This window comes from Pseudorca crassidens, chromosome 7, assembly GCF_039906515.1.
Source record: "Pseudorca crassidens isolate mPseCra1 chromosome 7, mPseCra1.hap1, whole genome shotgun sequence".
Taxonomy (NCBI): domain Eukaryota; kingdom Metazoa; phylum Chordata; class Mammalia; order Artiodactyla; family Delphinidae; genus Pseudorca; species Pseudorca crassidens.
Window position 1 is genome coordinate 80,896,381 of NC_090302.1, and position 27,262 is coordinate 80,923,642.

A 27,262-nucleotide genomic window follows, 5' to 3' on the forward strand; every position below is an offset into this window, starting at 1 on the left:
AAGGAAGATTTGTCCCTTCTCCCCAGTTTATTTATTTATTCAATCATTTATTTTTATCAGTATGGATTAATATACATTTATGTCCCTGTGGGTGGTTATAATCCAATGTAACTGTTATTTATTTTGTTATTCAAATTGTTCCAGCTTTGACCACTGGGAGCTCTTTCAAGTTGGCTCCTGTCTCTTTTTGACCAGCCTATGGGGTCATTTTGACCCACTTCTTTTCCCTTTATCTTTCTGGCAAGCTAATCATGAACCTATGGTAGCACTTTCTTCAAAATATCTAACATTTATCTTTTTTTTTTTTTTTTAAGCCTTCTCTCAGCCAACGTCCTGCTTCAGGTCCTTATCATCTTATTCCAGGCCCACTGCAGTGATGACCCACTCATTACCCCAACGTGTCTCTCCTTCCTCCAACTTACCCTGTGCATTGCTCTTAAATTACTCTTCTGGGAATTAAACACTGCTCTGATTACAGTATTCCCTGGTTCAAGAGCCTTCAATGGCTCCCATCACTTAAAAACTCCTTGACCTGACATTCAATAGTTGTAACAACGTTTTGCCAATCTGGCTGCTTCTCCAATTGCTCATCCAATTGCTTCTCCAATTGCTCATCTTTCTAAATCCTTTGTTCTCTTTGCTCCAGCTGTCAGCCCTATATGCAGATGCCTTCCAATTTCTGTCTCTAGTCCTAACTAGTGTATCATTTTAAGCCACTAACAAAACTATATTGGTTTCTATAACTTACAAAAGTAATACATGTTCAATGGGGAAAATTAATACAGAAGCAGTTAAGACAGAAAATGAGCCTCTACTCTCCTCTGCCCTCCCCCTTCCTCAGGTTGTTTAAGAATGAAGTGACCTTTCCAGATTGTTCAGTATCTCTCCTATCTCCCTATTAAGTTGCTATATCATAGCAAACAGATTTAGAGACATGCTTCTTGCCTTAAGGGTTTATAATGCAAATCAGAAAAGGTTAAATTCAGAAAAATACAGATCTTTATGTTTGTATTGCACTTATGCTTTCAAAGCTTTTCCCTAAATATTATCTCATTTAGTCTCTGACAATCCTAAGAGATAGAAAACAGCATCTTTCTATTGTTATTATTATTAATATTTTTTAAGAGCAGTTTCAGGTTCACAGCAAAATTGAGGGGAAGGTACAGAGATTTCCCATACACCCCCTGCTCCCACATATGCAGTCTCCCCCTTTATCAACATCCCCACTAGCATGATACAGGCTTACCACTTTTATTGTGCTTCGCAGATATTGCATTTTTTACAAATTGAAGGTATGTGGTAACCTTGCATCAAGCCAGTCTATTGGCACCATTTTTCCAACAGCATTTGTTCACTTCATGTCTCTGTATCACATTTTGGTAATTCTCACAGTACTTCAAACATTTTCGTTATTATTATATTTATTATGGTGATCTGTGATTAGTGATCTTTAACGTTATTAATGTAATTGTTTTGGGGCACCACAAACTATACCTATATAAGATCATGAACTTAATAAATGTAGTATGTACTCTGACTGCTCCACCAACTGGCCATTCCCATCTCTTTCCCTTTCCTCAGGCCTCCCTATTCCCTGAGTTATAATAATATGAAATTAGGCCAATTAATAACCCTACAATGACCTCTAAGTGTTCAAGTGGAAGGAAAAATCGGATGTCTCTCACTTTAACTGAAAAACTGGAAAAGATTAAGCTTAGTGAGGAAGGTTGTCAAAAGCCAAGATAGGCTGAAAACTAGGCCTCTTGCCCCAAACAGTTAGGCAAGTTGTGAATGCAAAGAAAAAGTTCTTGAAGGAAATTAAAAGTGCTACTCCAGTGAACACAAAAATGATAGGAAACTGAAACAGCCTTATTGATGATATGAAGAAAGCTTTAGTGGTATGGATAGAAGATTAAACCAACCACAACATTCCCTTAAGCCAAAGCCTAGTCCAGAGCAAGGCCCTAACTCTTTTCAATTCTGTGAAGGCTGAGAGAGGTGAAGAAGCTGCAGAAGAAATGTTTGAAGTTAGCAGAGGCTGGTTCATGAGGTTTAAGGGAAGAAGCCATCTCTAGAACATAAAAGTGCAAGGTGAAGCAGCAAGTGCTGATGTAGAAGCTGCAGTAAAGCATCCAGAAGATCTAGCTAAGATAATTAATGAAGGTGGCTACACTAAACAACAGATTTTCAATGTAAATGTAACAGTCATATTGGAAGAAGATGCCATCTAGGACTTTCATAGCTAAAGAGAAGTCAATGCTTGGCTTCAAAACTTCATAGGACAGGCTGACTCTCCTGTTAGGGGCTAATGCAGCTGGTGACTTTAAGTTGAAGCCAGTGCTCATTTACCATTCTGAAAATCCAAGCGCCCTTAAGAATTATGCTAAATTGGGCTTCCCTGGTGGCGCAGTGGTTGGGAGTCCGCCTGCCGATGCGGGGGACACGGGTTCGTGCCCCGGTCCAGGAAGATCCTGCGTGCCGTGGAGCGGCTGGGCCCGTGGGCCATGGCCGCTGAGCCTGCACGTCCGGAGCCTGTGCTCCACAGTGGGAGAGGCCACAGCAGTGAGAGGCACACGTACTGCGGAAAAAAAAAAAAAAAGAATTATGCTAAATCTACTCTGCCTGTGCTCTATAAATGGAACAACAAAAACTGGATGCCAGCACATCTGTTTACAACATGGTTTACTGAATATTTTCAGCCCACTGTTGAGACCTACTACTTAGGAAAAAAGGTTCCTTTCAGAATATTACTGCTCAGGAATTCCCTGGTGGTCCAGTGGTTAGGGCTCTGTGCTCTCACTGCCAACAGCTCAGGGTTCAATCCTTGGTCAGGGAACTAAAATCCCACAAGCCGCATGGTGTGGCAAAAAAAAAAAAAGAAGAAAAGTACTGCTCATTGACATTCTACCTGGTCACCCAAGAGCTCTCTGATGGAGATGTATTACAATGAAATTAACGTTGTTTTCATGCCTGCTAACACAACATCCATTCTGCAGTCCATGGATCAAGGAGTAATTTTTTTTTTCTTCAGTACATGGGCCTCTCACTGTTGTGGCCTCTCCCGTTGTGGAGCACAGGCTCCAGACGTGCAGGCTCAGCAGCCATGGCTCACGGGCCCAGCTGTTCCGCAGCATGTGGGATCTTCCCGGACTGGGGCACGAACCTGTGTCCCCTGCATTGGCAGGCGGGCTCTCAACCACTGCACCACCAGGGAAGACCTCAAGGAGTACTTTTGACTTTCAAGTCTTATTATTTAAGAAATACATTTTGTAAGGCTACAGTTGCCATAGAGAGTGATTCCTCTGATGAATCTGTACAAAGTCAGTTGAAATCTTCTAGAAAGGATTAACCATTCTAGATGCCATTAAGAACATTTGATTCATAGGAAGAGGTAAAAATATCAATATTAACAGGAGTTTGGAAGAAGCCGATTCCAACCCTCATGGATGACTTTGAGGGGTTCAAGACTTCAGTGGACAAAGTAACTGCAGATGTGGAGGAAATAACAAGAGAACTAGAATTAGAAGTGGGACTTGAAGATATGACGGAATTGCTGCAATCTCATGGTAAAGCTTTAATGGATGAGGAGGTGCTTCTTATGGATGAGCAAAGAAAGTGGTTTCTTGAGATGAAATCTACTCCGGGTGAAGATGCTGTGAAGATTGTTGACATAATAAAGAACTTAGAATGTTACATAAACTTAGTTGATAAAGCAGTGGCAGGACTTGAGAAGATTAATTCCAATCTTGAAAGAAGTTCTACTGTGGGTAAAATATTATCAAACAGCATTGCATGCTTTGGAGAAATTTTTCATGAAAGGAAGAGTCCATCAATGCAGCAAATTCTTTGTGGTCTTATTTTAAGAAACTTCCACAGTCACCCCAACCTTCAGTAGCCACCACCCGGATCAGTCAGTAGCCACCAACATCAAAGCAAATCCTCCACCAGCAAAAATCTTACGACTTGCTGAAGGCTCAGATGGTGGTTAGCATTTTTTAGCAATAAAGTATTCTTAACTAAAGTATGCAAATTGTTTTTTTTAAGACATAATGGTATTGCACACTTAACAGACTACAGAGTAGTGTAAACATAACTTTTATATGCACTGGAAATCAAAAAAAAACTGTGTAACTCACTTTATTGCAACCTTTGCTTTATTGCAGTGGTCTGGAACCAAACCCACAATATCTCTGAGGTATGTCTGTACATTTGTTACAATTGATGAACCTCTATTGATATATCATAATCACCCAAAATCCATAGTTTACATTATGTTTCACTCTTGGTGTTGTACATTCTATGGGTTTGAACAAATGTAAAATGACATGTACCCATCACTATGGTATCACACATAATATTTTCACTGCCCTAAAAATCCGGTGTCTATTATTTATCCCAATTTGATAGAAAAAAAAGCTGATACCATGTAACGCTGAGCAGCTTCCCTTAAGTCCCCTAGCAAGGGCTTCATCCCAAGTTTCCTGACCCCTTTCCTACTTTACCACATAAAAAGGCCATACTGAAAACCACAACACAATGAGCGGCAACACTAATGGGAGGAAGGCCAGAAGCCAAAGAGAACCACTCAGAAAGTTGACACATCAGTGATCATGTCTTTATCTTGGGGGATGTGAGAGTAATTTTGTCCCCATGCTTCTCTTTTATGGTGAAGGTGAGACTGCACATATCTAAACAGGAGATAAGAGACAGGAATGTATCTGATCAATGTGGATGGCTTTCTCTTCCCAAAGAAATGCCCAGCCTCCCAAATCCTGAGGGTTCTGCAGAACTTGAGAAGGAAGTGAAAAGAAATGAGTCAAGTATGGAAGTGAAAGATGGAGGTGCCCAGCAGGGACAAGATTGGCCAGACAAGTGGCATATAGGTATCTGGCAGCATTTCCATAGCCAATTTATCTCACCAATTTGTTGGTATGCATACCTGATTGGAGAATGTGGGAATTATGAGGCAAGAGCTAATCTCCTGGGTAGGCATGATACAGTAGAAAGAAAATGATTTTTCACCATTTGTTTCCTAAGATGGGGAAAAAATGATTAGAGAAAAAATAACGTTGGTTTGTTATAACAAATTCAAATACATAGAAGAATGTGAAAGTTCTCCTGTTAAGTCAGAACTGTTACCAGTTTATTGTATATTTTTAGACTTTTAAAATGTATAATTGTATTTATAAATTTAAACATAGATGAATCAGATCATCCATATTCCAAATGTATGTGAAAATGTTAACTTTTATGTTATATGCATTTTACCAAAATAAAAATATATATCTTGAACATCTTTTCATGCCAATCCATGTTAGATCTTACCTCCTCTTTCACAAGGCTGGCCTGCATGTATGCTGTGGGGTAGATGTACCATGATTTATTTAATCAGCCCCCACTGATGGAGATTTATGTTGTTTGCTTTCTTTTCTTTTCCCCCCTCACTATTATAATGTTGCAGCTATTATAACTACTATAATGTTATAATATTATATATATTTATTTGTAACTATTATAGTAACTTGGAGGGGGGGAGTCTTTATACACTTGTCTATTTCTTCAGTTTAATACATTCCTAGAAGTAGAACTGCTGAGGGGGTCAGTGGGCATGCACACATTATGTTGCCAGTTTTCTTTCCAGAGAGGCTGTGATAATGTACATTTTCACCAAAGGGGTATAGGAGATACTCAGGTTTTGAAGTCAGAAGACCTCGATTATATGGTTGTAAGGCCAGCTGGCTGTATGAGCTTTGGCAAGTTACCTTTCTTAATATCCCTTTACTTTCCAGGCCAGTGTTAGAATTAAATGAAATAATGTATGTATTGGGTTGGTTCATTTGGGTTTTTCATAAGTAAGATGTCATGGAAAAACCCAAACAAACTTTTTGGCCAGCCCTATATAAAACACTTTGCAGAATGCCTGACACCTATAGCAAATGGTAGCTCTTTTTTGTTTTATGTTGTTCTCTCCTCATTTACTTGGTTTCCATCTAGTCTAAAGTATTCATCAGTCCCAATTTCCTTGGCCACCAAAGGGAGCTTGGGATACTAACTAACTTGAGATTTTCTCATCAGCAGCAAGAGGTATTGCCCCCTTACTGAGTCTGAATTTCCCAGGAAAGCTTTGAAGCCAATTTCCAGAGCTCTATCTTTAGTGACTAAATCACAAAGAGACAAGCTCTCCGCCTCTCAGTGACCTTTCCTAGGATCTTAATCAGGCCATGCTTTACTTCCCAGGACGTGGCCAATCAGGCCATTTCAACAGCTGCCCTTCAGCTCTCCAAAACAGGACACTGCATTAAGCCCTGGAGGCTACAAAGAGCACATGGAAAACAGATAGGAGACAGACCTTAAGACACCTGTACCCCGGGACACTGGGAAGACCAGCTTAAATTCCCATCCCTATGTCCTTCCACAGTCTGGCCCAAAAGCAGGAGGGTTGGAACTGGATTATGGCTTCTTGGGGCTTTAAGTTCCAAAAGTATGGGTTTAGGCTTGAAATTAACCAGGTCCCAGTGACAGAAGGTGCTCAGTGACAACTCTCCAAACTGCCAAAAGGGGGCAGTGTAGTGTTATGGTTAAGAGCATGGGCTTTGACTCCACACACCTGGGCTTGAAACACGGCTTTGCCATGAATTAACTGTGTGACTTTGGGTTTCACTTGCCTTCTCTGAAGATTAAGGGTATTCCTTCTTCATACTGTTGAAAGGATGAAATTAAGTGTCTGTCTGGTAGCAGACACACAGTCCTCATAAAAAGCAGGACACCAATCTGTAGGGTGTATATGATTGAATATGATAGTCAGATATGACATGGCGTTACCAAATAAAAGAGAGAAGATTGACTCCATTTATTTATTCATTCATTTGTTCATTCAGCCTTTCATTCAACAGATATCTAGTGAATGTTTACTATATGTTAAGGAAAACTGTGAGGCACAGGAGATATAAAGGGAAATAAAAATAGATATGATCTCTGCCTTCATGAAACTTGGTCTTCATAAGGACCCATGTGAACAGAATAATCATACAAACAAATGTAAAGTTATAAGTGTAAAAAGTGAAATAAGGAGAAGGTCATTGACCAAGTCTAGAGGTCAAGAGAAGCCCTCTGTGATGAAATTATAGCTGAGCTAAGATCTGAAGGATGTGTAAGAGTAACCAAAAAAAAAGGCAGAAGGTGCAGGAAAGGCATTTCAGGCAGGAGGAAAAGCCAGTGAGGTTGGGTGCGGTCATGGGGTATGAGATCAGCTGGAGAGGAAGGCAGGAGCCAGACCACACAAGGCCTTGCAGGCCATGTTAAAGATTTGAGTCTTCATAGTAAGAACAAGGGGGAAGTTGTTAAGATGTAACGTGCTGTATTGGACATCCTTGCTACCTGGCAATGCTTTCCTGTGATATTTCCTTTCATGGGGATGAAAAGGATAGGGCTTTACACAATTCCTGCTGCAGCCATCCGGGAGAAAGGAGCAAAGAAGGACTCTGCAGCAGGTCTCTTCCCAAGACAGAATGAGTCCCTCTAGATCCTCACTGCCCAAGGAAGAACTAGACAGGAAGAATGTGAATGGGGCAACCAGGGCTGTGAGACTCATCAGAAATTCTATACTGGGTAAATGGGCTGTCACTACAAAGCTAATGTTTTCTGGCTGCTGCGTAGCCAGCTTCCAATTCTCAGCTTCCCTGCACTATCAGATGCTCCTTTGCATTGGACAAAATGACTAAGGCACTAATAGCTATTAGGCTGGGTGGTGGCGGTGCAGCACTCCTGGGGGCGGGGGCAGGGCCCAGGGGTGGCTTCAGGTTGGCAGGAAGCAGCTCTCAAGTTCTGTGTGCCTTTCTGGTTAGCGGGCTCACTGTACCCGTGGGGCTTGCAGTGTTTGCTTGGGGCATATACACACTTAGAAGTGCAAAGTCTTTCCAGTCTCTCCTGTGTGAGGAGAGACACTGGGAGTGAAGACACTAGGCAGCACAGGAATGCTAGAAGTCCCAGAAGGTGGTGGTCATGTTCTAGCCCTCAGAAGTTTTTGAACTTGGTTGGAAAGAGAAAGGGCCTAAGAGTGCTGGAGCTGCCCATCCAACCCCTCCTCCTGCCTCTCCCGGCCCACAGTCGGGCTAAACAGGAAACCAGGCTTGGGTGCCTGCCAGGGCCCAGGCTGGGGCAGGAAGTTCAGGAAACAAGTGAGAAAGACCCTCCTCAGCATAGAAGAAGGCTGCTCAGAAATCCCTGGGAAGGTAAAATCAACCCAGCTCCTGCTGAACAATCTCCCAGGGGAGGAAGAGACTGGAACTGCGTCTACTCTCCAGCATGGCCAAGTGTGGCCCTCACAGGATTCACAGAGCTCAGACCTAGGAGCTTCATGAGGAAAGACAGTGCTGCCTCAGTGAGAACACACTCCAAGTAAGGACCCTCCCCTCAGAACCCAGGTCCACTCTGAAGCGGGTTGGGTACATGTGGTCTAAAGACATCCTAGGGCCATCTTGGGTTGATAAGGAAGGAAATGATGGAATAGGGTAAGGGCAGTGGTAGAAAAAGTGTACCTAAAAAGGAAAGGGCTGGGCTTCCCTGGTGGCACAGTGGTTGAGAGTCCACCTGCCGATGCAGGGGACACGGGTTCGTCCCATATGCCGCAGAGTGGCTGGGCCCGTGAGCCATGGCCGCTGAGCCTGTGTCCAGAGCCTGTGCTCCGCAACGGGAGAGGCCACAACAGTGAGAGGCCCGCATACCGCAAAAAAAAAAAAAAGAAAGAAAGAAAGGGCTAGTGATATCTGTAATATCTCTGGGGACAAAGGCAGAGAATTGACAGGGGTTCTCTCTTGTCCAAATTTGAAGGAAACTCCTGATGAAATAATGGACTGAGTCACAGACAGAGAACAGACTTGTGGTTGCCAAAGGGGAGGAGAGGTGGGGGAGGGATGGATTAGGAGTTTGGGATTAGCAGATGCAAACTATTTTATATAGAATGGATAAACAACAAGGTCCTACTGTATAGCACAAGGAACTATATTCAATATCGTGCAGTAAACCATAATGGAAAAGAATTTGAAAAAGTATATATATATCTGAATCACTTTGCTGTACAGCAGAAATTAAAACATTATAAATTAACTATACTTGAATAAAAATAAATTTAGAAAAAAAGAAAGAATGGACTGAGGCGATAGCCATCAATGGCTGCTAAAAGCATTATGTGAAAGGCTGATGGAGGGATCAGGCTAACTACACAACTAATCAATCTGAACAACACAAAAAGTAGGACAACCATGTGTCCTGTGCCTCCTGACATGATGCAATAGGAAATACAAAGCACCACCTTGGAAGGATCCTTCACAAAAATGTTGAATCAAAATCTGATCAGGGGCTTCACTGGTGGCGCAGTGGTTGAGAGTCCGCCTGCCGATGCAGGGGACACAGGTTCGTGCCCCGGTCCGGCAAGATCCCACATGCTGCAGAGCTGCTGGGCCTGTGAGCCATGGCCGCTGGGCCTGCACGTCCGGAGCCTGTGCTCCGCAACGGGAGAGGCCACAACAGTGAGAGGCCCGCGTACCGCAAAAAAAAAAAAAAAAAAAATCTGATCAGACCTTGAGATTTAATTACCACTTTGCAGAAATACGGGAGATAGAGGACTATAGATGAAATAATTATTCAGAGTAATCCAGTGGATGGGTACAGGTGAAATAAGATTAGCCCTAGGTTGATAGTTATATAAGTTGAGTGGTTCACTTTACTTTTTTCTCTATATGTGTTTGAAATTTTCCATGACAAAATGTTTTAAAATTTTGAAGAAGGTCTGCAGACAGGAAACTGCCTCCTTCTCTAGCCCACAGACCTGTGGGAAGAGTAGTTGCAACGTGGACTTGTTCAAATGTTTCTTGAGCCCTGAGAGTTGGCCTTTGAGAGCGGAAACAGCAGAAGGACATCCTCCACTAGCCTCAGTAGTGGGGTTCTCCAGGAAGGTCTACCCCGCCAACAGGACTCTGCAATAGCCGTGGCTGGGATGGGCAGGGCCTCCTCCAGCCCAGGCCCACTCAATGGAACCCCCTCTGGGAATCAATGGGAGCACAGAGCACTTCCATCTCTAGCCCGGCCTGATCAGGGCCCTGTCAAGGAGGCCAAGGACTCTTCTCATTTGGTGATAAGTAGAATAAACCATCTTCTCACCCTCTCCTGTAAGAGCTCCTTGGGAATCACATGCAAAAAACGGAAATCACCAACCCCTTAATCACTGTCAATTTTTAGATCAGAAATGATACAGTAATTTGCAGTTCATTTTCATGTACATGATCTTCTTTATTTATAAAATAAATAAATAAAATAAACAGTCTGAAAGATTAGGAGCCTGGCCAAAGGTCATAACAAAAGGGCTACAGCTAGAATGGACCCAGCTGACTTCCTACCAAGGCTGTGCATAGCTCCTGCCCTGGGGCCCATGTCCTTCACTAGCTCTCCCTGATCTCTGTACCCGCCTCAAGGATACTCAGACCAATTCCCCTCATGAGAGTTCCCTAAGACTACCTGGCTGCTGTAGCTCAGCCCCTGGCGAACAAGGATCTGAAACATGAAGTTCCATCAGGAAGTTGATAAGCAGGCTGATAGATGAGCAAACCCTGGGGGCTGACTGGTTCCATTTGGTGCCAATGTTTTCTACCATCCCCCAATTTGGTCTCCCTCCTTGACTCCATGTAATTTTCCCTCCTCTTCCCCAAACTACTTACTAGCCACCACCACCTCCCTACATCATTATCACCACTTGGCCTTTCTCTAAGCTTATGATCTCTGAGCCAGGGCTGGAAGCAGCAGGCCCGCTGAGAGCAAAGAGGACTTTCTGGAAGCTGAAACCCTCAGGGAACCCCTCTGGGATTTGCAGGAGGCCCAATGGAGGCCCCTCTCACCAGCTGCTGCAATTTACATGCCAATGTGACTGCTGGCTTTCCCACCAGAAGTAGGCCTGCTCCTGGACAGAACAGCTTGTAGCATTTGGTTTTTGTGGTAAGGAGAACGTGAACCCCATGCCTGCCACACAAAGAACAGGACATCCAGGGTGGCACTCTTGCCTCCCTCTAAGCTCCAGATATATATATTTTTTCATCTCCAGGAGGATGTGTGCAAGTCATCCAGTGGTGGAAGATCCAGGTAGGAGTTCTTCATCAGCAGAGCTAAGTGTTTTGCTCACTAAATATTACACATCACAACTCTATTAACAGCTTTTCCAGCCTCACAACAAAGTGGGCAGCACAATCATCGACTGTGCTACCAACAGGAGAGCGGCTGGATTGGCTCTCCCATGTTCTCCTGTGTCTTTCTCTCCTGAAAGCTGACCTCATGGTGCAAAGGGAGAGGATGGAGAAAGGCCAGTTTGTAAGGGACTCAGACTGCAAACTCAGCTGGGAGCCCCCACCCCACTTCTGGGAGCAAGGAGCAAGTCCCTCCTTGTCAGAGCACTCAAGTCCTTTCTCACCCTGTGGTCTGAGCTCAAACATCACTTTCTCATAGGAGCCTTGCCTGACATCCCCAATCTAAGATGGGAGGCTTTATTATTCTCTCTCATGTCTTTTCTGTCACTTGTCATAGTTGGTCATTGTAATTTTGTTTGTGTGCTTTATTTGTTTAGTATCTTTCTTTCCCACTGGATTGCCAGTTCATAAAGGCAGGGACCATGTTTGCTTTATTTATCATATTATTCCTTGTGTCTGGTATAATGTCTTGCATATATCAGATGCTCAAAAGATATTTTTTGAGTAATAAATGAGTGCCCCAATCCATGTATCCCCCTGACTCTCCCACAATTCCCCACATGTACCTTCTGCTCTGCTAACGAACTCCCGCCCAGTCATCCCCCTATGGGTCTCTTCTGCTCCCCTCCTTTGAATCACCTCCCCCCCCCCTCTTTTTCTCATTTTTAAAGGATGCAGCTGTAGTCTTCTGTAGTTCTGTTTCATGAGAGCAAGTTTCTTCTTTGTCAGACTGTGAGCTTTGGGAGCAGAAGCTATCTGCCAAGGAGTTAAAAGAGGAGTTGGGGTGATGAGACTTACAACACAACACATCAAAGTGGACACTCCAAATCAGGATATCATATGTATCAAGTTATATGCCACAGGTTATAGAGGCTTTTGGGCTTGGTTGAGAACTCACTAGGATAGTCAGAGAAGGCTTCCTGGAGAAGGGGAGTTTATATGGACCTTTGAAGAATGGGTAGGAGTGGAATAGGCAGAGAAGAAGAGGGGAGAGAATAGTTAAGAGGAGGCCTCAAGATGCCAATAGGTGAGAAGAGGTGAAGGGCCTGGCTGGACCTACCAGGAAGAAAGTTGGCATGAATGGTAGAACGTATGGCCACCTGGAAGGGCAAACACCTAGTGTAGATGCCTCAAAAGCCAGTGGAGAAATTTAAGTTGATGCAGAAGAACTGAAATTAAGTCCCAGATTGTGAGGGAAATATCATGGGCTTGGGAATCAGGATACCTGGGTTTTAGTCTAGGCCATGCCAACCTCCAGCTGGACAATGGCCAAGCCTATTTATCTTTGTGGAATTCTGCTTGCATATCTGTAAAATAGGCAAAAATTATTTTCCCAATCTATTGCACAAGGTGGAATTCAGGTATTGGAAACATCTTTGCATCTACCTTGGAAAGAAATTTAAGATAAGGATAAGACAACTGCATCCATAAACTTCACACAGAGACAATGTATTAAGGTCACAGGACAGGTAGAATGGAGAGTTCACACCTTAGTGAAGGAGAAGAAAGGATGCATGAAGAATGGGGCATTTTTGTGATTGGCCTTGAAAAATAGGAAAGATTAGCAAACACATACTAACAGAAAACTAGCAAAGTATTGCTCATACTAAGTTCCACAATGAATTTTTTTTTTTTTTCCGGTACGCGGGCCTCTCACTGTTGTGGCCTCTCCCGTTGCGGAGCACAGCCTCCGGATGCACAGGCTCAGTGGCCATGGCTCACGGGCCCAGCCGCTCCGCAGCATGTGGGATCTTCCTGGACCGGGGCACGAACCCGTGTCCCCTGCATCAGCAGGCGGACTCTCAACCACTGCGCCACCAGGGAAGCCCCCACAATGAATTTTTTGGGGCATGTTTATATTGCACATACTTAACAGAGCCATGTTTATTGCTAGAATGTTGTTCCTAGCTCCTGCTTTACAAAGACTGTGGCATTTTGCAAAGAGCAATGGGTCTTCTAGGTGCCTGGCCTTTGGCCCAGTTTAGGAACTGCTACCACAGGAAACGAGAGGCAATGGAGTCCAAAGATAGAAGCATGTCCACACTCCCACCTAACTGCCCTGGTTCCTCCCTGTGAAGCCACAGATAATATGAAGTCTAACCATCTTTCCTTTCTTAGCTCCAGTCCTTTAGGCATTTGAAAACCTTAAAATGTTTTTTCTAAGACTGTTGTTGTTTTTATTTTGTTTTGTTTTGTTTTTGCAGGCTGAACAGCCTCAGTTTTTCCAACTATTCTCACAGGACATGGTTTTGACTCTTTCATCATTCTAGTCCTTCCATCTTTTGAATAATGACATCAGCACAAAATGCAGGACTTTAGATGGCACTGACCAGTGCAGAGTAGGACTATCACCTCCTAGGACCTGAAATCCAAATTTCTATTAATGTAGCCTAATAGCACATTGTCTGGTGTCTGTATCACATAGTAGACTTCCATTAAGCATCTGTCCACATAAGCACTAGCTCTCTTTGAAGGTCTGCCGTAGTCTACCCACTCACACAGCCTTAGCCTGATTCCTATTTAAATTCCACATTGCTGAATTCAGCCAGCTACATCTCTGAAAATAAGAGTCACATTACACACATGTGGTAGAGTTTCCACTAAATATGAAACCATCACCTCACTAGCCCCAGTGGACTCTTACCTGTATTAGCAGCCAGCCTAGACCAAGATGTCACTCCAGGTTCTTGCTTTGATTCTACATTGCTAAGGCAAAGGGCTATCCTATTTCATATGTGTCCTGAGTTCCATATAACAATATGTACAGCTACTAAATATGATCATGAAACCTCGACTGATGATAATGGATGTACAATATCAATATTTTGGATAGTGGCAGCCCCACCGTAATCTGTACTGGTCAGATCACATGGAGAGGGCTGTGTCTACTTCCAGGGGTGAGAAACTCAAAAGTACCCACTAGAGCAGCCAGGATGACTAGGGATTTGGAAACCAGACTCTAGGAAAATGGTGGAAGGAAAAAGCAAAGCGTTTAGCCTGGGAAAAAGAGTGCTAAGGCTGTATAGCCCACGGTAGGGCCTTTTCCTCTCCAGGAACTGCTGGCTTAAGGATCTCCTCTTGTAGCCTACTCCTTCTTCTTGCTCCTTTAGCCAAGGGCTTATAGTTTCATCTTAAGCATGGCCAACACCTTATGAGATATTTATGAGATCTCTTTATGAATCTGCCTCTTTTCCCCTCTTATCTGCTCAGCAGAGTCAAGGTTCTTCCCTCTTACATGGCCTGTTTCCAAAGGATTATTTACTTTATATCAAGTCAATACTTCAAAAACCCACGCTGAAAATCAGGGGAGGAAAGTTCAGTTTTCTCCATTCATTTCTTAAAGAACCATATCCTAAGACTCCAAACCCCAGTGAAACAGATTGCTAAGCTGGCTAACATCTCCAAGAGACTTCTTTTCCTGTGTTCTTTGCCTAGGATAACTCTGATGATTCAGGGCTGCAAGGATGGCAAGCAGAAGCCTAGAACTGATGTTTCCCCCACTGAAGACTATGGCAGACATGGAAACTCAACCATGTCATTGTTTCTCATTGAACCAGGACTCAGCCTCAGGATCTACCTTAACATGTGCTCCAGGCAGCCATTACTGATCAATGGGCATTGGCATAAGGGGTGAATAGAACTGAGGCATGAAGCAGCCATACCAGGATTAAAAGTAAAATACGAAATGGGTAAAGTGTACAGTATATGAATTACATCTCAATGAAGCTGTCAAAAAAAAAAAAAAGAAAAGTTAATGGTGAAAATGCTGATTTCACCAAAGCAGTGTTTAGTAGAGGGACTTGGGAAGTAAACCCCCCTTAGCATTGTCTTGAGAAAAACGAAGCACCTGACCTCGTTTGGTCAGAAGCAAAAATATTTGCTTCTGCACCTGCCAAAGTTCACTAAGAACTTCCTACTGATGGCAACAAGTTCAGACCCTGACACAAAGCAGGAACATCCCATTAGAAACTAGCAAAGGGCAAAATGGCGTGGGTTATAAAATAGGCTCAAAAGAGCTGGGAAGAATAGAAATCTAGACCTGATCAGAAGAGAGACTAATTTCTAAGTCAGGGTTTCCCAAAGAGTATTGCATGAAACACAATGGTTCTGTAAGACGTTAATAGATGTAACATGAAAAAAGGTTCCATAGTTCTGTAAGTTTGAGAAACACTGGATTAAACAAAGCTGGAAAGATTTCTTTATTGCAGGGCTTCTCAGTCTTTAAAATGCTAGTAAACATTGTGATAGGATGGAGTTATAGGGTTTCCCAAAGGAATTTGTCTATAGGTACTTTTTTCCCCCCATAAAGTATCTCAAAGGACGAATATTCCTAAGAATATACTATAGGAAATGCTGGTCTGAACCATGCTTGATTGAGAGCTTCACTAATTCCTTTATAAGGATAAAATTGGGAATTAATATGGGAACTATAAATCATTTATAGCTTGTACATAATTATGTTTAAGTTAACTACATAGTAAAATATATATGGTTCTCACTCCATAGTTTGGGTGCAGTTAATTCACTAAAACTTAGTTAAAGTACCCCTTCAGGTATTGTTATAAATAGATAGATGGGGTGGACTTTGGTTATGACAGCCAAGAGTCTGGTGATGAAAACAGGCAAAACCAGGACAAGAACCACAGTAGCTGGGCTCATTTCTGCCTGGGTGTGGCTTCTTGTCATACTTAATACTTCCCAGGGCTAGAATGGTCATTCAGAGAACATTCTTTATGGCCATTAGTCCCCTCTTACTTGTGTACACACTCACATACATCATCATCATCACAGAAACTTAAAATTCACCCTCAAGAAACACAACCATCTGATCCTCAGTTTGACATCTCTGAATAACAACAACAAATTCAAGTTCATATTTGCTTGAACTGGCTCCTAGAATGTAAAATCCAGAGGGATCTCCTACTAGCCCCCATCTACCTGTTCCCCAGCCCAGACCCTCTGGGCCTTCTTCCTAGACAACCTCCTCACTCCCTAGAGCCCAGGAATTCACTCGGCTGCCCCGCAGCGAGGGTGATGGGTCATGTGCCAATTTCTGAACTCCAGAGCAGAGCCAGATCCACAGCTGGCTCCAGCTCTGCCCGCTTCCTGCCTTCCTTTCTCCGCCCAGACGGCCAGATTCCCACCAGAGTCTCCTAAGAGAACAATGACTTGCGAGCCTGCTGAGCCACACCTCTTGTTTCCTTCAACCAGCACCTCTGGGTAGCTGCCCTGAGCCTGATTCTCCGCTTCCTGCCTCCTCTGGGGCTCCCTGCACCAGTTCTCCCAGGGTCTGCTGGAAAGCATGAAGCGGCTAAGCCAGGAAGCTGAGTCTCCCATGTCCCCTTTCCAGACACAAGGCTCCATCTGCCCTCACAAGGAGGGTGGAGGGTCCCTGAAGCTAATCAGGTTCAAGTGAGAAAGGCTCTGTTTCCCATCTCTGTTCACTCTGAGCTATAGTCAGTCAAGGGCAGCAGGCAGTTGGGGGCTGGAAATGACTCAGCTTGACTCCCAGCTGACATGGAGTCAGGTAGCCTCCTGGTACCATGTGCCTCCCTGCAGCGGCTACACTTGGGGCGTCTGAGAAGCCAAGTCACCCCCGAGCGATCTCAACCCAGAAGCCTGCTCCCTTGGCACACCTTGCCTGGAAGATAGCACCCTGGGTGCTGTTTCTACACCAAGTGCAGCTTTCCAGGCTGGTCTCAGAGAAGGGAGGTACATGTCCTTTTCCATTCTGACTCTTGCAAGTAAAGCAGTAACTCATATATCCATTCTAGAAGAAATCAGTGAAAGGGCCCAGCTCAACCAATCAGCCAGAAAACCATAGGTTTGACCAGAATGATGGTAAAAGCAAGGCCAGAAACTGCAACAGAAACACTCTCTCAGCCAACAAAGGATGTTATTTTTCCTTTATCAAAGTGCTGCGGGGCGGGGGGCGGGGTGTGGGGGGACAACCTACCATGGCTCCTCACTGCCACCAATTCACTTGCATTCATCAAAGCAGGTTACAGAAGAAAAGTATTCACTGGCAGATGAGCACACTTAGCATCCTTTTGAGGCTGTGGGGCTAGTTTCACTCTGCTCTTCGGTTTTTCAATAACCCCAAGACTGCGGCTTCAGAAGCAGAGCAAAGGAAAACAGCAGCCTTCTCCCATATAAGCAGTCCCTGAAGCCAAGAGGTATACAGACCCCCTCAAATTTCCTGGGGTGGTGATGGTACCTCTTGCCATCCAGACATACATGCCAGAAACCTGGGAGTCATTCTGGACTCCCTACCTCTCCACCCCACCTCCAAACAGGTACCACATCCTGCCTATTCCACTTTATTAGTCTCTGTACATATGTCCCCTCTCTCTTTCTGCTTTAGTGTAGGCCTTTGTCATCTCTTGCCTAGATTATTATTATACCCACCTTCATATTAGTTTTCCAACCTCCAATCTCACCTTTTCCAATCTCTCAACCACTCTTGGAATGATAGTCCTAAACTCAAATTTGATCATGTTATTTCCTTAACTATAACACTTTATTCATTCAAATGCACCCTTTCGATTCTGCCTCTATGCCCTTTGCCTGGAACTCTTGTCCTCACCTCCTCTTATTGGTCTGCCAAGTTTCTAGTCCTCTTCTAAGAGCCAGTTCAGCAATGTCTCCTCTGTGAAGCCTTCCCTGACTACTTGATGAAAGGCCTTACTGTTTTTCTTCGGCGCTGCTGGACCTGGTTCTTATTTCTTACAGTGCTCGTCACCCTGTCTTGACTGTGTATATCCATCCCTGGAGCAAGAGGCTGTGGTATCGAGCTCAGCACAACAGTTAGCAGAAAGTAGGTTCTTAGTGTTTGTTGACTGAGGAGATGAGCACTAAGGGAGGAGCTGGAGGCCTGAGCAAACCTGATCCTCACTTTGCAATATAGGAAGAGAGAGAATGGTGTGCCTCTTCCTAGAACCTGAGAAATGCTACTGGGTCATGAGTTACATGGACCATTAGGAGAATCCACCCTTAAACTGAAGAGTCATTTTACTACAAGGAGATGACTTAAGGCTCCCAGACCACAGAATACATGTAGGTCAATTTTCCATAGTGGCTTCTTGCTAGCTTTACAATGTTCCCTCTGCCACTTTCAGGAGCTGCTATGACCCACTCACTAAATTAATGTCCTGACCATCTCCATCCCTGAGTGCAAGGAGTCAGGAGGAGTCTGAAATTCCTTTCCAAGCTTACGTGGTCAAAGAGTCAGAACCTCAGCTTTCCTCATCTTCTCCCAAGCAAGGTGACACTCTTTCCTAGGAATGCCCTACAGTGATCACCACTCTTCCCTAACATGTATCTAAAACCTTCCTGTAGCCATTTGAGCCCATCTTTCTCCTGGCCACCCCCTGGAGAGATCTCACGTATCTTTACCTGTAAAGTACCTGGAACTGAGCATATGCTCGTGAACTATACAACTGAGTTAACAGATAACCTGGGTTTCAGTGAGGCCAGACTAGTATTTCTCTCAAGAGCATAGAGACCCTGTCCGGTGCCATATGCTTTTTTTTTCCCCCACCAAATCTCTTCCTCTCCGTTACAGCCAAAGAGAAGACATAGACTGTGAGGCTGTACCAACCAGCCCAGCAGACAGACAGTAGGGCCAGAGAGCCTATCCCTGCTGCTCATACAAACAATAGCCCAAATTCAACACAATTGCTCAACAGAGAGCCTTGGACAGCTGGGAGCTTCCCTAGATCAGTAAGGTGTGTGGCTTGGCCATAGAACTGACATACAAGGTGCGCCTATCCCTGTCTTTGCAAAAATCTGTGCTCAGAAACACTCAGGATTGTAGGAGATAGACACAGCAGGAGTGGAACCCAGGGACTAGGTCTCCCAGAGGAGCTCTCATTCCTTTCATAAGGAGACAGAAAGAGACCTTGGGGAGCTCTCAGGGATAGGCCCAGGCCTGGTTCAGCTGCTGCGATGCAGCCAGGCCAATTAAATAATTGGTGTGATAAGGAAAGTAGGGAGGCAACTCCCTTCAGGCAAACTCCACCCCAGACAGGAGGCTCCGTGCAGCTGTGGCAACAGCAGCAGCAACAACAGAGCAGGGATCTCTTCCTCTTCCTCCCACTAGCTGAGAACTATGCTTAAATTAGCACCTTGGAAACACCCAGATCTTCGGGCTGTGCCTTCTCTCCTAGCTTCTGCCGCTCCCCTAGGCCTCCTTTTCAAGTGCAAGTTTCTCTTTCAAGTAAATTTAAAAAAAGATGTTTTCCACCTAGAGTTCATCTCTCCAAGTAAGGAATGGCCTCTGGATTCTTCCAACCACTATGGGTGGGAGAGTGTTATTTGATGATCAAGCCCATGTGACAGGCCACTATCGGTACAGCTTGGTCCAGAAAGGGGCAATGATACCAACACAAGCATTGCCTTGTTTCCCTTAGGGCTTAAGGAGACAGCCCCGCCTCTGCCCTCAGAGGGACTCACACTGAGAGGGTGAGCAAGAACAATAACTTCTGCTAAACTGTGAGCTCCAGGAGGCAGGGCTATGTCTGTCCCTATGTTGCTAACCACTGTGTCCCCAATACCTAGTACAGTACCTGGAACAGAGCTGATGCTCAATAAATATTTGGTGAATGAATTTGCTGAATCAATGATATCAGGTCACTATGATATTCTTTGGAAGAGTGAGGAGCTATTGTTTAATCTTTAAAGAAATAGTTTGTCTTCATTTCATAACTGGGAAACTGAGTCCAGAGAAGAGAGATTTCCTAGAGGTCTTAATAAATAATGGCAAAAAACGAAATAGGTCACAGCTGAGTCTGAGACCCTGGTTTTTTGTTTTTTGTTTTTTGTTTTTACGGTACCCGGGCCTCTCACTGTTGTGGCCTCTCCTGTTGCAGAGCACAGGCTCCGGATGCGCAGGCTCAGCGGCCATGGCTCACGGGCCCAGCTGCTCCGCGGCATGTGGGATCTTCCCGGACCGGGGCACGAACCCGTGTCCTCTGCATTGGCAGGTGGACTCTCAACCACTGCGCCACCAGGGAAGCCCCAAGACCCTGGTTTTTAAGGTCTACCCAAACACCCCTAAAGGGCCACTTTGCCCTTCTCTTCTGCAGTATGCCACCTTGATTCCTTATGCCCCGAAATGAAGACTCTTGGGGAAACTCCACACAAGATTCTGCTGGTCTCAATAATACAAAGAGCATTTAAGGAGCTCTGGGGATCCTCTAGACTTTGACCTGGGAACAGTGGTGGAGAGGCAGAGATCTGCAGGGCAATGGCTATGACCCCCAAATGGCAGATGACTGTATTGCTACTTCCATAAGGCTCTCATTCAACCTCAACAAAGTATCGTCTTGCAGAGAAGGGTTCCTTTAGCCTTCAAGAAAAGGGTCTGAAGGCGGTCACAGCTTTTCTGATAAGTGCCTCCTTGCCGTAAGCACTTCTACTTCAGAGCCACACAGATCAGAAGCAGCCCAGGAGTCTTCTGAGGACACTACTCACTCAAACCATCGTTGAAAACTTCAGGCAAAAACAGAGGCATCAGGGACAGCTGAGAGAACCTGGTGACCCCTTCCTTCTCCCCTCTCCATGGACAGCTATTGCCTCTCTCCTTAGGAACCCCAGATGGGAGGCAAGAACCAACTCATTGCTTTCTTCTCATTCACTTGGACCTTCTCCTTCATCTGCCCTCCCTTTTGATTCTTGATTAGATACGTACAACTGGAAGGGCAATCTAGTTTGACAAGCCAGGTTGGCTGGAAAGATAATTCAGAAAGGAGTGTTCTCTTAGCCCAGCCCAAAGTTCTTCAAGTTCATGGGACAGACTTCTCAACCAGGATTTTCTGGCCCTCAAATAACCCAATGATGGCATCAGGCTAGGAAAAAAGTCCAGCAGCATCTCTCTCCCCAGTTTAATATTACACTTCTGTAAAGCTTCTCTGTTTGGGCTTCTAGAACTAAGTAGTCACAAAAGGGGAAAAAAGACACATCTCCAGCTAGGTGGCCTCTGATGATTGTCTCTACCATCCCCCAAAAGGTGTGGCTTAGAGTTGGTCATGGGTCCCTGCCAAGGTCTGTCTTGGCTGCTGTAATGGAGAGATTACTTGCTCAGAAAGCCACAAAGCACATCTGTCAGCCAGGGGCGGGGGTCCCAAGGGTAGAACCTGTTCCTCACCTCCGCTTAACACAGAGGGAAGAGGGTTAGGGAACCCCAGAGCTTCAAGACCTGGAGAGCTCTGCTCAGCTCTAGCTGAGCTCATAGAATAGGGCATCCACACCTTCAGGTTCCTGGCCTGCCTTGCCTCCTTCCAGCTCCCATCTGGGCTCCAAGGGGGAAAGGAGAAGGAAAAGCAAAGCGAACAGAGCCGGGCACTCCCTCCCTTCTCCCTTTCCTTCTCCCAGTTGGAAAGACGCCGCCGCCAGGCCTCGGCGTCTCTCGCCCAGCGGATGTGCAAGCCAGTCAGGTAGACGCCCCGGGACGGTGGCCAATGGGTATGGTCTCCCCTAGGCCGGCCTCCGTGCATCGCCCTCCCCCTTCCATCCCCTCCGCGCCGGCAGCGATGACATCATTCTTCCCTGACTCCGGGACCGCGGACAGGAGGCAGGATCGGCGCCCAGCAAGGACTCCAAGCACGTAGGCCTAGGATGCTGGAGGCTCTTCCGAACCGGTGGGCACAGGCGGCTCCAGTGCGGCCCCGCCCCCTCTCCTGCCGGTTCCCCAGCTCTCATGTGCGCTCCGGATTCTCCATCTCGCCACCGAGCTCTTTCCTTCCCGGCTCCAGCACCCCCCAGCCTAGATTGACTGCACTCTCTTCCGGAGAAGAACGGAATTCCCGGGTCCTGCATGGATCCCCTGTCCCCACTCGTCCTCTGCCCAGGCCCTGCGTTCCCATCCATAGCCAGAACTGGAGGGGAGGCCTCTCCTCCTCTACAAACCTATTCCCGTCCCTCAGACAGCCTGCTCCTGGCCCCCTCCCCCGCTCTGAGCATCACAGGCCTCTAGGTCTAAATGCCTCCCTACCTCTCATCCCAGCCCCCTGGGCCTACCACCGGCGGTGCCCCAAGACAGTTCCCTTCCTTTCCCCGCTTTCCCCTCCACTAACGGTGTGCACCATTGTGCCCCCGCTCGGTTCCATCCGACGGCACTCCCCGTAACTCCCTTGGCCTGCCTCCGCTGGCAGTGCTCTCCGCCCTTACAGGCCCCTTTGCTGTCATCCCACGTATCCTCCCACGGTTTTCTAGTCCTGCAAGTCCCCCTCCCCCGGCGATGCGTTTTCACGGCTCTCTACTCTATCCGAGGCGCCCCCTCCGCACAGTCCCCAAGGCTTGACTCTCTCCCTCCCCCTCAGGCAGCGTCCCCTCCCGGCCCTGGCCTGCCCGCCGCCCGCCGCCCGCCCCCTCACCAGCGGCTGCATCTCCGAGTGCGCGGTGGGCACCTGGAACCGGTCGATCTCCTCCATCATGGTGCCGGTGGGCTAGGGGGCCGGGGGTCGGGCGCGGCCAGGGACGCCGACGGGACCGCGCGGGGCGGCGGCCCCAGGAGCCGGGTCGGTGGTGCAGACTAGGCCGCCCCGGACCAGTCGGGCAGATGGAGGGTGGGCACGAGGCGGGAGGTTTGCAGGTGGGCTGAGGCCGGCGTGGCTCCGTCAGCTTGCCTAGCGCTACAGCGACCGTGGCCCTGCAGAGCCGCAGGTCTTGCCTCGCCTCCACCTCCGCCGCCGCCTCCTGTCAGCAGCTCAGCCACTGCCGTGACTCTGCAACTCCACTTCCGGGTCCGGGACACCGCCTGATCCTGCATTATTCATGAGGAGGCGGTGTCTGGGCTCACTAGCCCCTCCCACATGCGGGAGTTCCGAAAGGCGCGGCAGCCGGTCGTCTGGCCTTAGGGGGCGGGGCTTAGTGGAGCTGGTGGTTCCCCGCGCGCCCAGCCACGCCTTCCCCTCGGGCAGGGAGGAGGCATCAGAGGCGCCTGCGCCTTGGCTGCAGGTTAGTTGCTGGGTAACCGCGTCAGGGAGGAGCCGATTCCATTCTGCGAGGGCGCGGGGACCCACAACGTCGGGTGTCCCCAAAGAGCCCCTGAGACTGGGAGTTGAAGTGAAAGAGAATCCGGATTTCCTGTGCATGATTGAGGGGACGGACAAACCTCTTGTCCTCAGGCGGGGGAGCGTTTTGTAGGCGCTCCAAGTGTTGAGGTGCTTCCTGCTTCTTCGAAGATGCCCCACAAACCACCGCCTCGTAGGCAGGTAACACACACCTCGACCTGCTCTATTCCGACGACCTCTGACCTTCGCTGCCAGTGACCACTGATCATACCTCTGCTACTGACCCTTCATCTTCCTTTCCCTGTTGACTTCTGTCCCCCTGTGATTCCTGGCCTGTGTTCCCAGTGACCTCTGACCCTGTCCTGCTCTCTCCCACTAATCCTAGCCTCCTCTCCCACACTGCCCCCGACCCACTGTTTCCTACCACTCTTTCACCTGTCCTCCTCTCACCATTCCATTCCCTCACTCCACAGACCCAGCCTGACGGGCCCATCCTCCTTAAACCCCCATCCCCACTCCTACCAATATGTTCCTCATCGTCCTCACAGTCTTGTCACAAATAAGTAATTTCTCCTGCCCTTTGCTGAGTGCCCAGTGCTGGGCTAGGTGGAGACACTGGCCTTTGGGAACTCACAGGAGAGTACAGGCGAACTGTACCAGAGACACAGAACAGATTGTGTGTGGGAGTATGGTTCAGATCTTCTGTGTTGGGAGACTTGTGAGGAGAGAGAGTTCAGGCAAAGAAGAAGAGGGCAGAGACCGCTTTCCCATCCCCTTTCACACACTCCTCACTCCAAACTGGCCCCTCCAAACTGTCCTCGTTGCCACCTGGACAGATGTCATCCCTTCTCACAGGAAACCCAAGAGTCACCCCTCTTAACCCACACAGCTTCACCCTGGAAGGAGAGGTAAGGCCCAGCTTCTCGAGGAGCTCTCTGTGGTGAAGCCACTCAGTCCTTCAAGAATCACTTTTCCAAACCGTTTATGAATTATCATCTTGGGACTAATATGCAGTTTCTTGCTTTGTGAGGCAGGGTTTCTACTTACTTGTTCTTAAATAAGCACTATCTCAGGCCTAGGTGTTTTGAGGTTTGGAGACCAAATCTGTGTGCATGCTGTTTGTGACTTTACATATTTGGGTCTGGCCTCCTCCGTATTATTAGCCTTTGCTCCATTGCTTCTTTCACCTGGCCTTCCTTAGCAGGTGCACCCATCGTTCTTAGATCTCTGCAACCATGGGGAAGCTGCTATTCCCGTATGGCCTTGCCTAGTTTTATGTCGGGGTTGAACTGTGTTTTGAAGCTCAGGTACTGGGCTTGGGGCTACCGACTTTTAATTTACATGCAGTTTGTTTTAAATTCAGCATTGCTGAGGTCTGGTTTACATACAATGAAATGGACCATTTTAGTTGTACATGTTGACAGGTTTTGACAGATTTATATACCACCACAATCAAGATATAGGACGCTTCCTCTACCCCCAAAAGTTTCCTTGCACCTCGTTCTAGTCCATTCTCCCCAGGTAACCACTGATCTGCTTTCTGTCACTCCAGATTAGATTTTTCTAGCAGTTTGAACAAACTTGGGAATCAGTTTCTCCAGCCCATTAGGGGAGACATTAGAGGCTAGGTAAACTGAGAAGAGAGAGAGGTGACAGCAGACAGGAGACAGAAACCCAGGTCAACTGGCCTTGCGCACATCAGCACTGCCCCTTGGAGGGAAGGGTTGTTTTGGAGCGGGGTAAATATCGGTGTGTGGAGTGTGAGCACAAGCTGGGTTGTGCTGGGTTGTATTCATCACCCTCTTGTCTCATTGAGGCCCAGTCTGTGTCAGTGGTGAGCTGGGTGTGGGACTGCCTTGAGAGCCTTGAGAAGTCCCTGTCGTCTGGGAACTCAGTTGGGGAGACAGAACACAGGCATATAAAGATAAGGGAGGATGGGATCCCTGGGGCTGAGAGGGAGAGAGACATGCAGGTTGGAGCAACATAAAAACTTCAGGGAGTGGGCAGCTATGACTTGGATGCCCGCAGTGGAGAGGGAAGGTCAGGATTGGGTTTGTTAGGGGGCAGAGAAGAGTTTAAACTCCATTGTTTGTATCGCTGATCAAACATTTTATTGGCTCCCTCTCACTCTCAGAATAAAGTTCCAAAAGTCCAACTTGCTTAGTATGGCCTACAAGGCCTTGCCAGGTCTAGCCTTTCCTACCTACCCTACTTCAGATCTCATCGTTGCTCTGTGACGATTCCACAGTCCCAGCACACCCTGAACTGCCCTCACTTCCTGGAAAGTGACATCCACACTGTCTTTCTCCTCTAGGCCTTTGAAATTGCTGTTTCCTCTGCTTGCCTGGTACAGTCTTTTCAGTCTGCTGCCACGTGCTCCATGCCACCCTGCCCCAAATCTCTCCTTCATCTCCTGTTCATACGTCACATCTCAGTTTGCCCATCATATTCTCCTATAAGGGATTAAGTCGCCTTTCCGGAGGCAGGATAAGGTGATATCCCCACTAGACTATAAACTCTGATGGCAAGGATGGTCTGTCTCATTCATTGTTGATTCTCCTGAACCTAGCACAATGCCTGGAATATATTAAATTCTGAAAATGAGTTGAATATGAATTCTGAATGCTTCCAATTGTTCTTTGGAAATTTTGATCTGAGTGAGTTTGAAGGATAGAAAGGGTTGAGGCTGGGATGAGGAGATTGGTGGGGAGTGATAACAAGGAAACGTCACTGTAGAAGCATACTTTTCTGGGTTTATGTTTATATCTGCTTTGGTAGCAGGGCTACGAATGGTTCACATTTGAACCACATGTACCCATGCCTTAAGAGCTGGGTGTTGGAAGTTAAGAGGACAAAAATTCTGATGATATAAATATTCTCACTTGACAATTATTTATTGAGCATCTACTATGCCAGGTACTGTGCTAGGTATTGGTGATATAGCAACAAAACAAACACAAATCCCTGCTCTCATGGAGCTTATCTTTTAGTTGGAGATAAATTGTCAATAAACAAATAAGTAAAATATATAGTTTATAAGGTGGTGATAGGTGTCAAAAAGAAAAATAAAGCAGGGAAATGGACTAGGAAGTTCAGGGAACCAGAAGATTATGATTTAAACATAACGGTCAGAGGAGGCCTCACGGAGGTGACATTTGAGAAGGATCTGAAGGAAGTGAAGGAATTAGCTATGTGATATCTGGGGGGGAGGCATTCCTGACAGAGGACATAGCAAGTATAAAGTTCCTGAGATGAGAGCTTGCTTACACATGTTCTGGATCAGCAAGGAAGGGAGGAGGAAAATGGCAGGAAATAAGGTTAGAGGCATGTATCCCTCTACTCCAGAGGGTTAATCAAATAATCATGGCATATTAGATTGATCATGATGAAGCTCCATGAATCATAATTTGTAATTAAAATTCATGAATGTCAGGCACCATAAACCATGACCAGCTCAAAACATCACTGCTAATATCCCAATAAAAAAGTGTCCTTCCTGAAAATTTCAAGAATTCCAACTGGCTGCATGTGTATATGCAAAAGGAGATTTGCATCATTGCCAAACATTGCCTGGCAGTCAGACTTCTTAGTAGAGGACTGAATTAGAGTCTTCTGTGAACTCCAGTTAAAGGCTAATTTTAGTTTATGACTAACAAGTTTTAGTACTCCTTTATAACTCAGTTACCATAAAAAAAAAAAATCAAGTCTGGCATTTTGCTTCAGTCGCCTGTAGGAGCCAAAGAAAAGACTTGCATTTTTGGATCATTTTGTGATCTCTCCAGAAGCCCTCTGGGACAATACTTTTAGAAATATTGATCTTGATGAGGTGTGACTAGTGTAGGGGTAAGTGGGCAGGAGTCAGTGCAAGGCCAGAAGAGAGTCTTAGATGATCCAGAGATTTTGAATCTGATGACTGGTCCTGGGATCCACAGAAGAAAGGACAGGAGGAGGTGAGCAGAATCTAAGGGAAGTTGATACTTTGTCCAAAGTAAGATCCCTGCTCTTGTGACCCTTCTC

The 27,262-nt window shown here is 46.3% G+C and overlaps 2 protein-coding genes across 8 annotated transcripts in view; one reads left to right on the forward strand and one right to left on the reverse strand.

The window, feature by feature from the left end:
* The window catches only part of FAM219A (family with sequence similarity 219 member A), a 55,060-nt gene extending 32,077 nt beyond the window's left edge, over positions 1-22,983 (reverse strand). For 2 of the 7 annotated variants that reach the window (XM_067744645.1, XM_067744642.1), the window contains exon 1: positions 22,640-22,975. In XM_067744645.1, coding sequence (XP_067600746.1) covers positions 22,640-22,666 — 27 coding nt within the window. In that variant the 5' untranslated portion in view covers positions 22,667-22,975. Of the gene's footprint in view, positions 1-22,606 lie in introns of all 7 variants that reach the window. The other 5 variants (XM_067744643.1, XM_067744640.1, XM_067744641.1 and 2 more) reach the window with 4 other exon arrangements.
* A 433-nt stretch (positions 22,984-23,416) lies between these two features.
* DNAI1 (dynein axonemal intermediate chain 1) overlaps positions 23,417-27,262 on the forward strand; it is a 60,420-nt gene continuing 56,574 nt past the window's right edge. Inside the window, exon 1 of the mRNA XM_067745481.1 lies at positions 23,417-23,446. Coding sequence (XP_067601582.1) covers positions 23,417-23,446 — 30 coding nt within the window. The remainder of the gene's footprint in view (positions 23,447-27,262) is intronic.